General features: G+C 35.1%; 1 protein-coding gene across 1 annotated transcript in view; it reads right to left on the minus strand.

Annotated features, from left to right (window-relative positions):
* The window catches only part of FMN2 (formin 2), a 153,488-nt gene that overhangs the window by 122,301 nt on the left and 16,425 nt on the right, over window positions 1-14,762 (minus strand). The window contains exons 2-3 of the mRNA XM_041423507.1: window positions 13,917-14,083; window positions 1,562-1,709 (exon numbers count right to left, since the gene is read on the minus strand). Coding sequence (XP_041279441.1) covers window positions 1,562-1,709; window positions 13,917-14,083 — 315 coding nt within the window. The remainder of the gene's footprint in view (window positions 1-1,561; window positions 1,710-13,916; window positions 14,084-14,762) is intronic.

A 14,762-nucleotide genomic window follows, 5' to 3' on the forward strand; every position in this document is an offset into this window, starting at 1 on the left:
AGGCATAATAAATAGAAAAACAGGATGGAAACAAATCACATACAAAATTAATATATTTAAAAATAATTAGTATTATCTTTTTGATAGAAATACACTTCTAAGTGTAGCTTTAAATTTCAAAATATTTTACATTATCGATGTTCTTCTAGATTTTAGAGAAACTAAACTCTTCTTGACTTACACTAACCTCAAAATAATTTAATTTGAAATTCACCCTTTTGTTTTTCAAGTATGCACAGTATGTTCATAAACAGTGTGATCACATACATTAAGTAAGTCTCCCAGCTGAGATACACAAGTCTGAGTAGATGGCAGTGAATTCTACCACCACAATGGCAGCACTTTCATTGAATACAGCATAAAAAAGAGATCATTGGTTAAAACCTGGACTAGCTCAACCATCCAGCCTTGCAGAGTTCTGCACTCTGAATTGCATCAATGAGATGGATGCGGAAACGTTTCCTTGATCTCCAATAGAATTCCTCTGGTAAAAGGCATAGTATTAAACAGAATAATAAAGCAATATTGCATTTTTGTTGGCACCACTGCTTTTGCTTGTGAACACTGAAATAAGTGATACCAGTAAAAGTAAAATGTTGCCATGGTAAGAGGTGTCCATGCAAGAAATACTTTGGTCATGTCCCACAGGAAGTGGCAGAAAAGTCCCAAAGAGAAGCAAATCTGAAATTAACTCCACCCAAAGCCTACAAATAATACAAAGAGATCTGTTGAAATAATGACTTAACTCTTCAACTCAGAGCAATGAAAAGGAGGAGTGGAAAAGAATAAAAAATTTGAGAATACCCAGTGGCTCTCCATGGAGACCATGGGGATGAATGCAGTCTATATTTTTGAGAGCTGCTGAATACTAATTAATGGAAAACAAAACCTCCAAGAACCTGTAGTATTTATAGGTCAACACTACTAACAGAAAACAGGCTTGAAATCCTCTTCTAAATTTCTTTGTCAGCTACAAGGTAGTTCTTTTTCTTGCTTGGTTTTAATTGTCAGTGTCAACAAAGCTCTTAAAGAGCATGAAGATGACTGCAGAAATTCATCTGGTAGCATAACCTCACAAATTTTAAGGTAAACTGAATTCACAAACAAGTCCTCTTTTTATTTTTTCAGATACATTTTTCCTACTCCTCTGTCATCACAGGACTGCTGAATCTACAAAGGAATACCTTAAATCACTCTAATAACTTTCAGGATAATGCCAGTCAGCTTCTGAAGTTTTCATATTTTTAAGAAGAAAAAAGAACTCATATCTCATAGCTCTAAAGGTATGCATACTGGAAAAGAATAAAGATCACAGCACCTGGCAAAATCCATTATTTAACAGATACCAGGTACATATCTTGGTTGTTAACAAAAAGAATGCATTTTTGGTGAATATTTTTTATTAGATTCATACTGGCTGACATTATTTCTGATGCTACTCCAAGATTCTCAAAACCAGGTGTTTGTTAGTGCTAAAATACTAAGTTTATATTTCAGATTCTAAAGCACAGCAGCTTCCTATATCCTATACATTTATCTTCTCTGTATCCAAGAACTGTACCTTCTTCTGAAATTTTGAGCCTTTGTTCTTCATCTGGAGGTTTGGGTGGAGGCCACGCAGATGGAATTCTCCTTGGAAAGCTTCCTTCAATGTAATCTGTTGAATGCGTGGGTTGGCTAACTGCAGCCCAAGTATAAAGTTGGTCTTGCTGTGATTAAAAAAAAACAACAAACAAAATGGTGGAAAAGGTCATATAGAAAGACAAGGTCAAAATATATAAGCTTTTGCTTCCAGTAAAAATAACTCAACATCCACTATATGAAGACAGACTTGGGTTTATGCTCTTCAGTCTGATAAATCTTAAAATAAATCTACATTGAAAGAGTTATGTTCATTAATAACAGAAAATCAAGCTTTTAGTTTTCTACAACCCAACAACATGTTAAGAAACAGTTCAGCACTTTTTTGAGTAAGGAACTCTTTGTCAATTTTTTTCTTACAGTGCTAACACATTCTCTCCATCGTGACTGCACTTCATCACATATGGCCAGTTTATGGCTTGGAGGGAAATATTTCTCTTCACACCATACATAATTGTTTTACACCAAACAGACAAGCAAGGAAAATAAACAGAATTATTTCAGCAGGAATTAAACTGATATTAAACTGCAGCCCTATTTTTATAATTTCCATTTTACTATTTTTAGAAAAGCAGGTAAAAAGGTGGATTTTCTTTTGGAGTAAAGAGAAAAAAAAAAACAAAAAAAAAAAAAAAAAAAAAACAAAAAACCAACAGCTATCACTATTCTCAATCCTCTGAGCTCAAACCAGATTATATCTTTATTGCTCAACTGCTTTGAGTTTGAGTCCGATTAAAAGTAGAACATAGAGAGTTTCTGATGAAAAGCTAACAGCAAGCTTTAGGCTAACAGCAAGATTTTAGATGACCACAATTCAAGTAGTTATTCTTGTGATCCTAGTCCGCATCAACATGCACACCTTGTGATTAAACATTTATAATACTGTAAATTCTATAGAGATCATTCACAGCAATTGCACAAGTAACCTAGGAAATTATCTGGATAGATGCAAATATTGTGGCACAAAACTAGAAAAAATCAAGTCACAGGATGAAAATACAGTCATATTACAGTAATACCCTCTTACAAAGATGATGTTCATTAGACTTCATTCATTCTATTGCCTGAGTAAAAGCTGGCACATATTTCATTTTTAGATTAAAACTAGTTTTTTTAAATTTGACAGATAATGAACTTTGAATAGAAATGCAGGAGTAAGAAGAAAATGCTGCTTGTTATTGGGATAATCACTGTTCTGTGTGACTAAGTTTCTACTTGCCTAAAAATAAATTGTTGTAAGAGTAAAAATGTTCTATTGGGAGCAACTTACTTGGAACAGACTGGTAACAAAGTAAAACCTTTGTTTTACAGAGGGTGCCTTAGTCAGGGGCAAAGGGAGCTCATTAGACCTTCCCAGTACAAAAAACATGGCAAAAATCCAGACACATACATTGACTTTAGATAAAGGTAAAAATAAAAGGATAAAAAGCTTAATAAAAAGAATAACATCAGGTTCTTTACATGGCCCTAAACTCTATGATTCTCAAAAACCCTGTCCATTAGAGTAGCATTACCATGCTACTCTATTTGAAAAGGCTTGATTAATTCCGTCCTTTGAGTTACTTAATTCTTTCCCTTTGTCTATTTCCAGAGGATATGTGTTTCTGAGTTTCTGCCCAATTTCCAATACTGTTTGAGTAAGAAGGAGAGGGAGTCCTACCTGTACATGTTGTGTGAAGAAAAAGTCCTGGATTTTGCTATTTGTCATGTTTCTGCACCATTTAAATCTCAAAAACACAGAGGAAAATAAGACTTGAAAAAGTCAGTGAGACAAACCAGGACAATTTTTTTCTTGACCACTCTACCATCTTTTACAGTTCAGGGAGCACAGGGAAGAACATGCACACAGGGTTAACTGGCTAAGCACAGATGACTTTCACAGGATTACATGTCTGGTTATAGGACAGTAAAACAAAAGACAACTGGCTGTAGGTACGGTTGACATAGCATAAACGAGGAAGACAAAGAGTTAAACTGTTCCTGGACATGACATTTCACCATGCCAGTTCTTGAAAGATGTAATAGAATAATTTAGCAACAGATCCTTGAAATAAGATTAGTCCACATGAATCAAGATGTATTTAAAAAAAGCTCAGAATTATTGTACAGATGGTATACATTATGAAGGTAAGAAAATATGAAGTACCTATATTCTTGCTGATATAATTTACAGCATATAAAATATGAGCAGTAATGAATTAAAACATCACACAACCTGATAAAAAACTCTTAACCCACCATGGGAGCTTTGTTTGTGAGTATAAAAGACAGTATTTTTTGTTTGCATTACATCTGGGGGGAATTTCTTTGTTTTCTATTCAATACAGAGAAGGACAATAGAATAGATGCCTCATGTAATGTAAATTTACAGATGTAAATGTAGATTTTCAAAAATGCCTCCAAGGGACTTGCACTATAATGAAAGTATATCCGTATAAATGAGGTATTTAACAACAACTACTTTCAGCTTACTTGCAAGCTTATAAATGCTATTTAAAATATGAAAAACCCTCATGCCTTCATGACAGAAAGGTAGTCTGAAGTTCTGGATCTCAAGTTGATAGTCCATAAATTGCAATTTAAAAGGGAAAAGATTAACCTCATCTCTACTTTCATGCCCTTCAAAAGATACAAATCATTTGAATATCCTAATTCCTATGTACTGAAGCTATGGTCCAAACCTAATCCTCTTTATATTTTGTCTTTAGCTACTTGTCAGTTAATATAGTAACCCACCTCATTTCTCTTTCAAATCTCATAATGCCATAAATGTGCATGATTTTTAGAACTGTTTGAAGAAAGAAATATGCTATTCTGTGGTGGTGAAGTCCTGTCCAAGCAAAAGAAACAAAATAATCCAAATAAAAAAAAATCAGATTTGTTTTTAGTACTAATAATTACAAAGCAATCATCCATGAACATAGATTTCTCATTCAAATTTTTCTCCTTTAATCTTTTCATTTCAGAGGCAAATTTTAGTAAATATCATTGTACATACAGTCAGTGAATACACTTACCGTGATCAAGTTTTGGATACATCTGGAATTTCCCCTTCATCCTGCTCAGACTTCACTGTTTAGTCTTTAAAGCATCTCTTTTGAGGAAAAAAAAAATCACATACATGTCCTAGTAAGGAATGATCCCAGTCTTATTTATTCAGACTCATATCTGGAAGCTTCAAGCTGTCTGAGTCCAGTGCACTAAACATGATGTCAAGAAGAGTTCTTGTTTCCACACATCCTTACACAGCACTTTCCTCTGGTTCTTAAAAGTGCAGAGCATCTGCACATGGGCGAGGCAAACTGCCTGCAGGATCTGATGGTACCTAATCAATATACATTTTACCACTTATAGATGCTAGCATTAAGAATCACAGAGTCAGGTCTGTAGTTTAACTCACTCTCTTCCCAGACAGCTCTCAGTATGCACAGAGAACGGCTTTTTGTTAGAACTTTTCATTCTCTGGTACCACAGCGTTACACTTCAGCTATACAATAATTAAAAATCAAATATTCATTTCACTGCTCGAGCTGGAGATTCTTTCCGGCTCATCTTTAAAAATAGAAATGAGTGTTGGAAGCTACTCAAAGAAAGGCCCCTAGCAAATGCCATGTGGCTGATGAACCCAAAAGTAGGGCCATGAGTTAGACCTGCAGCAAACATCACAAGTCATTCTGGCGGCCCTGGACCTTTCAGAAGAGGGGTCACATGTTTTTCACATGGGGAGACCAGTTTTGCTCCCTGAGCCACAGACTGAATTACAAATTAGTATATCCTCACGGCCAGAATATAATGAGCAACCTTGAATGTGTGCTATATTGCTCCTGGATATATACAGGTAGTACAACCATCTGCTCAACGTCATTTCAGTTTTTAATCAGCTGTTAATCTGCTTTCAGTTCAAAGAAAAAAAACATTGTGAGAAAAGCTTAAAAGAGAGGAGATGGAGTTGAAATAGCAATAGGTGTATTCACCTTTACCCCAAATGGCTGCAAAATCATGAATTAGTATCATGAAAAAGTATAACTGCACTTAAGATGTAATAAGATAAACTGATAGAGGAATTCCATTTTATGCTAATTGGAATAAGAAGGGACCAGACTCCACATCTCAGAGGTGTTTTCTAGGCTAAGAGCTCCAAAGAGCTTGTCCAAATTTGTATATAATTTCTTGGCATTTATTCTGTTTCAAGTGTGTGGAAGGAATTAATTTTTTTCCATTCAGGAGGTTTAATCATTCTAGTATAGTAAGCATACAGCCTCTAAAATGAAAGAAAGTCAACTGCATGTTCTCCACTGCATAAAATGAGTTAATTGTAGAAGCAAGGTTTTAGTTTGAGAAACTAGAGCCAGACTACCTCAGACTGCTCTTATCAGCAGGAGACTGCTTTATTTTAAGCAGCTTTTAAAATAAAGAAATCAATACTTTTAAGAATGGGGAAAGTGGCTTACTTTTTGAGGACAGGTTCAGTAACAAAGCTCTGTCTTGCCACTGACAGAACCAGAGCAGTGATTAAACACGGCCCTTGACTTGTGCCACCTTTGGCTGCACTTGTGAGCACAGATGCTTTCCAAGGTTGAAAACCAGCAAGTCCTTCATAATACTGTAATGTATAGCTGAAGCAGCACATTATACTCATGAACTAAATTTGTTTCATAAGCATTTTACTTTAGTCAAAGGGTTTTTTTCTTTTCAGGGAACCAATGTGTCCAACAATGAATTTAAAAACACTTCAATTGTCAAAAATCATGAAACATTTATTTCCCTTTAAATTAATTCAGCCTCCTCAACCAAAGAGAAAAAACATGATCAATCCCATTAAACTTCACTCAGGATTCAACACTATATCCCAGGAGAGGCAAAAAAGAGCCAATAGCTCTGCAACTAGATTTCTCACTGGGAAAGGAAATCAGGAAACTAAATTTCATATTTCCGCATCTATTCTCATTCTGTTACAGAGTTGTCTTGGTCTTCCTGTTCCCCAGCAACTTCTACATTTATCAGAGCTGAATAGGTTCAATTGGTGAGCTTACAGTAAGCTTTCTTTGGAAGAAGGAAGAGTGGCTAACCTTCAAGAAAACAGGTCAAGACATATCTTCTCTACACATCCAACTAGAATATCCACTTGGAAGGCCACATCCCAAGACCACAGGCTATTAGCTACTACTGACATGACCTGAGGGTTTGTGTTCTCATTGACTCATCAGAAAACATAAGCTGAGACAAGAAGCTTCCTCATCAGGAATTGTTTTCATTTACACTGACACAGTTCTTCCATAAGTTTGGACTCCGAAAAATTTGAACTACGCAAATCAACCTGCTTCCTTAGAGAATTTCTCTATGTGATTTGACAATGTAATTTTTACTATTGTAATAACTCTCTTTGAAAGAGAAATGCAATATATATGCAAATTCAACCCTCAATTTATTTGCAATTCCAAGTAAGAAAAGACATCTTTTTATGACTGACATTCTGAAGAAAAAGAACTAACCTACAGAAAGTCATAAAATATAAATATCTCTTGAGGTGACAGGCTGACCACCACCTTCATCATATGTCCAATGATACTAAAAAATTTAAACAGGTGGTGTAAACTTAACATTCAGTATATGGCTCTTGAGGCAGTTCTTCAGAACAACAAGCAAGTTATCAAAATTGCAAACAAAACCCCTGAAAACCTAGCAACATCTTACACACAAAACATTAAGTTGAAAGTGCATATAGTAGCATCACCACAAGGAAGCAGAATGAAGAAGGACAAAGAAGAAAAGAGTAAAAGGAGTAGAAGACCTCAGGGCCTGAGCTAACAATAGTAAGATAAATTATTTTTTCTAAGAATGGAAGCAGGGAAGTAGCATAAGAACAATACTTCTGCCCAATGATCAACCAACTGTTTGTATTTTACTACACTCAAGAACATTCAGAATTGCTCACCACAAAAGACAAAGTGTCACTAAGTGTGACTGGGCCATGGAAGAGGAGACATGGGGGCTTTGATTTGGACAAAAGCAACTGCTATGGTAACCTACACTACAAACAAAGATTCAGACAGCAAATTAACCACGTGTTTTCTCTGCTATAGTACAGTTTTCACTTGTTCACTTTAAAAGTCTTATTCACTATTGACTCCAATGTACAATGATAAAAGCGAGTGCTCCCAATGTACTGCTTTGATAAATACTGCTCTGAGATGGGACTGCATTCAGTCTTACATATTATATGCCCAAGCATTGAAAGTATGCTTGAAAAAAATGCTGCATGCATTGTTGCCAGCTATGTGCTGCAGTTTAGAATTAGTTCTCCTAGCTGATGTCAGTACTTGTGAAAGTTCTTTGGAGACTGATCACTGGTATCTTGTGTCTCTGTCTTCTGAGAAAGGAGTGTATTTACAGTCTGTTTTCTTACTAATTTTCAGACTGATGTCAGCAGTACAAATAAGTCAAAATTAAGTCAAGCCTTCATGCCACTAATTTCTCTTCCTTCTGACTTGCAAAGTCCCACCATCTGCTCCTACTCAGCAGAAAGAAAGCAGCATCTTTATTTCCTTAGAAAGCATTTGCATCACCACAGGTGGCCAGGAGATAATAGGAAAACAGCCATTTTTTGCAGTATTTTCCATTCATGCTGTCTCGCTGCTTCCTTGGGGAAGCATTATTTCAGAAACAGATGACAGCCTAGTCAGGCATCATAACTGCAAATGACACAAGGGGAAGTGACTATCCCAAACTGTCAAACATGACAGCACATCATAGCACAGCAAAAAAGATGCCATCCACAAGACTTTATTTAGCCCTTTCATTCTATAATGTGCTGAAACTGTTAATAAATCAAGAAGGCATTAACAGCTGTACTCAACACAGTAAAAGCATTAAATAGAAGCACTGAAAAGAGATGCAGAGATATAGCTGAGTCAAAATCAAATCACAAACAAAGATGAAAGAAGATTATATTTTTTTAGTGCCACTTGAAAAGTAGTCATTACTAGACCCTTAAGTGTGAAATAGAGATTATGTTCTTCAAACAAGGAATTCAGTATGACTATTAAGGTATGTTACGTTTTCTTCTCAAAAGCACTTACCAAATTATAAAAGAAAGTCCCTATCATAAAATAGCTTTTCATTCAGAATTTAGGTGCTTTAAACCTAATGCTGAGAAACAACACAAAGTTACTTGAAAAGCTTGTCAGGAGAAAATTAGGAACTTGTTACGAAAGAAAAAACTGCCCATAGTTTAAGACTCTACAACATGAACTGGAAAATCTGAAATGGGAAGTCATCATTAGGCACTATACATCCACAGTGCGTGTTAATTGCAACTACAGGATAAAATTCAAACAGCAAGTACTGTCAGTATTTCTTAGCTCTGAGATGTTAAAGAAAGTTGCCTCATATTGATAGGAAAATGCCAGCTCCTTCCTTGGTATGAACAATTTAGATTCTAATGCAAATATTTATAATTTATACATATTACTGATGGCTCTCTGAAGATAGTTATCTTATACCTTTGGTGATTATTTAGAGAGGAGCTAAGCAGATGAGATCTCTACTTATTAAAGAATGTGATCCTCCAACAAGCAGAAAAAACCTGCCTGTTGTTACATTCTTGCCTAAGATGCACCCTTTAGACATGTCAATTTCAGCATTATTTTACTCTACTAAGATAATATAATGAGGTACCATGCTAAAAAGCTTGAGGCTACAGCTGCACTAAATGTAGGAACGTAGGTAGCTCTCACTGTGACAAGTGACAAGGGGCAAAGGCCTCAAGCTGCACCAGGGGAGGTTTAGGTTGGGTAAGATTTCATCCTGGAAAGGGTAGTCAGGCATTGAACAGGCTGCCCAGGGAAGTGGTGGAATTACCATACCTGGAAGCTTTCAAAAGGAATGTGGATGTGGCACTTAGTAATATGTTTAATGGTGGACATGATGGTGCTGGGTTAAAGGTTGCACTTGGTGATCTTAGATGTCTTTGCCAATCTTAACTATTCTATGATTCTATGGTTTATGAATGGAAGACTTTTTCAGAAGGCATTAATGTCTTGCATATCTTCACTCAGAAGATATTTTGTTTTAATTTAAATCTTTAAAAACACTCTTGAATAACTCACAACTGCTAAAAAGGGAAAAATTTAAAAGGCAATAGCTATTCAAAAGGCAAGAAATTTTTTCAGAGAACACACTCCCTGTAGGCTTTTACTAATCAATCTAAGTTTCCCATTTACATGCTCAACTTTATTTTTTAGCTAAACTCTGTTTTTATTTTATAAAATACTAGCAGAAGCATTAAAGACTAAAGATAGCCTGATGAGTAATTTGTCGTGACATAAATGAAGCAATAATTAGTAGCCTCCCATGCAAACGGGAAACTAGCAGTAAGGACAACGTATGTCTAGACAGAGAACCTGCCACTGAACTCTGTATATTGTAAGAGTAGGTAGGAAGAGCTATAACAAAAGCTTCCACTGATTCTGAACAGCCAAATCTTAAAAACACCAACCTTTGTCTATTTATGTTACTTTTAAAGCTTTGTTCAACTTGTATTTTTCAGACTAATCTTTTATTCTGGGCAACTGCCATCAGCTGTTTCAAAAGAAATAATTGACAAAACAGGCCAAGATTGAACATGAAACTTTTCTCATAAGTTATTAAAACAGTTCTAAAATTTCTGACCTTTGGGCTAATTTGACAAAAAGGTCAGAGATACTTCATGAACATGTCATGTCCAATCATCATTAAAATTTATCCAAAGACCTGAGTAATATAAAAGCCTTGGAAAGTGGACACTATCCTCAGCTTTAATGTGGTGACAGCTGCCAGTTCTCTGAAGATTTGTGTACTCATTTGGCATTTGTTGATCCTTCATGTTTGCCATATATGAAAAAAAGGCATAAGCATCACATCCGCAAACCATAGTGAACACCAGGGACACGAGTGCCAAGAATTTCAATTAAACTGAATTTTAGGAGCCATTATAAAACTAGCCTAAGAAACTAAGAGCTGTGAAAGTTGTCAGACAAAGGGGAAGAGAAAGAAATAAGATCCAAAGAGAAATCAAAAAGAGGGCTTGTACTAATTTTTAATGGCCTATGCTGAAGCCTGGAATATCTTGGGAGAAAAAAGCAAACCAGACCTATTGCATTACTGAGAAAAAAGACAAAAAATTTGGATAAACATTTCTAAGACGGGGAGAAGTAGAGGTGACCAGCAGGCATGAATAATAAAGAAAATGAGAATATAATCAAAATGTGCAATTGCAAATATTTCAAGAGATTTCAGCATTAACCATGTTAAATTAAATTCACTAGAGGCCATCCAGAAAAGGGCATCAGAGGGGGAGAATAGGACTTAAATAATCTGATCATATCCATCTCAAGCCATGAGCAATAGATCATAGAGTGAACAAAACTTATTGAATTGTTTTCATAAACTCTAAACTAACACCTTAAAAGCATCAAGTCTGCAGGATCACACTTAAACAAGAAGGGAATCATGGATTTTATTCAATTAAAAAAATAGTACTTTAAAGTTCAGAAATACAAGGGATAAGTCACAAAAGGAGAAAAGGATTCAAAGATGGGTTTCAGTGGAAAACATGTTGGAAATTCCGCAAAAAATGATATATATTCTGAAAGAGTGACCTAAGAGACTTTACAAGCACCAGACTAATATGAAAATCAAGACAGCCAAAGAAGTAACACTAAGGAACAGCAAGAACCATGGCTTCAATAAAGAAGGGAGGAAGGCCAACAAGGTGGCAGGGACCAGGACAGGGCTACAGGAGCTTTGCTGATGGCAGTTTCAGCTAAGTGAAAAGGATATCAACCAAGCCGGAGGCAATCCATAATTGAGCTAGGGGTCTGATGAACTTAGAGACGAACTTCAAATATGGATCTGGCTCTCCTCCTAATTTTGGAGTAAGGTCAGAAAAGATGTACATCTTAAATCTAGATGGGTGAAATTTAGGCATGAAGGCTAGCTCTTAATTAAGTCCTGATTCCTACATCTTTAAAATGAGCTGTTAGGTCAATACTAAATTTTTGCTCTAATTAATTTAAAAAATGCAAGCAAACAAACAAGAAAAATATGAATAGGAAAAAAACTCCAAAGTACACACATGTACATGGAGAGAGATGTAAGAGAGGACAATACTAACCAATCTTACATGTCTTTTTAAAGTAATATTCAGCATCACCATAATTTTTTTCCAAGCTAATTTTTAAATGTTTTATTCCCTAACATAACAATTAGCATTTATTCCTGTAAAATACTTTAAATTTACTCTAAGAAGCAAGGAGATGCACAATTTTCAAGTTTTCAGCCATTACAATTTATACTGCAATTTCTAGATATTTTTATTCAGGAGAACATGTAATGAATAAACTGATAGTTGTTCCTGTACTGTCCTTGGTCACCAAGGCTGGAGTGGAAGCATATTCCAAAAGTCAGCATCAGCAGCTCTCAGCTACGCACCACATGGAATTCAGTTATGGAGATCTGGTGCTCAAGACAGCTGTATGCTCATTTGAAGTACGATGAACTACTGGTTACATAACAGGGCTGTACACCAATTCTGGTATTGTTTTACCAGGAGTGTGATCTATTTAGGGGATTTATACAGAAAAATAGTCACAGAAACTGTGACATTTGTGGCTTACTGATAGAGCGAGTCAAATTAAGATCACTGTTAATCCAGCAACATCTTAAATTCCTGACCTTGGCAGATGGCTGATGTGGCACTAGGCTACTACTATGCCCCTCCTTTCGGCTATGTTAAACAAAAGATAACTAAAATATCTGCTACTCAGAAAAAGCATGGTATATCAGTTTTAAAAAAGAGTATTTTCTGTTTATTTGCTAACTTTGAGTCTGATAAAACATCTATTTAGAATGCAAAGGAAGCTATTTAAAAATATGGTATTCAATAATCTGAAGGAGATTGCTGAATATATGGCAACAACAGAAGAGTGGAAAACACTACCTGACTCTTCTAAACAACATGAAAAATAAGAAAGTTGTCTATTCCAGTAAACTTTATGAGGATATTTTACCATAAGCACTTTCAAATGCTGTGTGATTTAAAGTTGCCTGAGTAACCTGAGTTTGATAGTTAAACTGCATTTTTCAATTAATTTCAAAAACTAGTTTAAAAAATGCTTCAAATGTTACATCTTAAAAAAAAAACAAAAAACAAAAACCACCAAAAAACCAAAAAAAACAAAGAGTAACACCACAGCCAAAATATAAACATATTATATTGTTAGAGAACTTTGTAGATAAACTGGGTTATTTAGGAAAGCTTTTATAAGAATTCATTGGAAAAAAATTATTCTCTTAGTTTTCCCTTCACCAGTTGTGTTAAACTATTCTTCAGGAAAGATCAGAAAGATTTAAAGAGTTAGGAAGTAATAATGTTTTCTCATATCTATGCCAATATTTTTGAGTGTTTTAACCAAACTTCAGCTTACTGTGTAGAGTAGGGATGATCTTAACTATATCAGCAAGACATTAAGTAGATTAGTTTATATTTGTACACTATTTTGAAGCTAATTAGTAGAGAGAAACACCCTAATTATCCTTAGCCACATAAAACAGTACAAAGTGCCATGGGTTACAACAAGATCCCAATGTTGAATTAATTATGCAAGAGAAAAGAGAAGTATGTAAGGTTGCGTCTGCACTGAGGTTTGCAACACCTGGCCAGATAGCCCACAGGTACAGATAACACTGCAGTTGGAATGCCAGCATATTTGCATGACCCCTGCACTATTTTGTATCAAAAGTATTTTGTGGAAAAAAACCCCAAAAAACAAAAAAAAAAAAAAAAAAAAAAAAAAAAAAAAAAAAAAAAAAACAAAAAAAACCCCAAAAAACCCCCATAAAAACTAGCACAGACATCTAGTTTGTGTTCTGTGAAATTTTGTGACGTGCTGTTTTCTGTTTTTCCTTTGATATAGATTTCTTTGGTGAAGCAGTTATTGATGGAAATCTTGGTAATCATACAAAGTTATTTGATTCAAAGAAGACAACAATGAAAACTATAAAAGAAGGACAGACTAAGGCTTATGATATGACTTAAAAAGTTATGAAATCCAGTTATGGGAGAACATGTTTAAATGGATACAAAAGTGTACATACCTGAGCACATAAAAATAGCTGCTCACTCTCCTAAGAGTAATTTTCATTAAAATGACAAAACTCTTTCAGGAGGGATAAACTATTAGAAAATCATGTCCTGCTTCACAAAAGAGACAAAAGGCAAGTTTTTCAGTACTTACATCAAACGTGGGTGTGCTTTGCTTGGCACTCTGGTTACATGGCTCTCTGAAGCAGTCAGTGAATGGAAGCAAAAGACCCATTGCAATAATGCGAGAACACAATTTTTCTGCTTCTTCTTGTGGTGCATTTTCCTGCTGGCTGAAGAGCTTTTCCAGCAGAGTTCGTCCTGCCAAGGTGATGAGAGAGCAATAAGAATTTGTAGCTACACACAGGACATGAGTATTTAGGTATCACAATGTGTATTGAAAACCTGAATTATTAGAAGTAAGACATGTTAAAAAAAATTCTTAAGAAATGTATCTGATAGTAAGTCTTTAATATAAAATAGCTCTACATAATGATTGTAAGTGCTCTGGAACCTGATTAAAGATCAAGACAATTTTCAAGAAAATATATGTATATATTATATGTGCCTGATGTACTGTGAAGTAGGAACAAAAAACCATGAATTGTTGTAGCATCAATTTCCTATAAAATTTTTCTGAAGGGAAAATTAAGACACTAGCAAGAGATGAAACAACTTCTTCCAAAGATGCCACACAAAGTTAATACAGAGTCTAGCCTGTCAACTCCTGGAATGAACCTTTGTTTTTTGAATCATAAAATTGTTACAGTCTTTGAGAAACTTTGCTGCATTTCTTGGGAGAAACTCTGAATAAAAGAATAGTAACAAAAAATCCTCATAACTATTCTGATTAAAATTGTATTGTATACAGCTCCAGAGTGGTGGAGTGCTCCAAACTAAAATGCAGTGTCACAAGCAGCAACTCAGAGAAGTGAAGCTTATAAAGAGCAAGAAGATACTTACTCCTCTTATAGGGTCAGATTTCATTGTCAAAGTGATT

This window comes from Onychostruthus taczanowskii, unplaced genomic scaffold (assembly GCF_017590055.1).
Source record: "Onychostruthus taczanowskii isolate IOZ18803 unplaced genomic scaffold, ASM1759005v1 scaffold78, whole genome shotgun sequence".
NCBI classification, from domain to species: Eukaryota; Metazoa; Chordata; class Aves; order Passeriformes; family Passeridae; genus Onychostruthus; species Onychostruthus taczanowskii.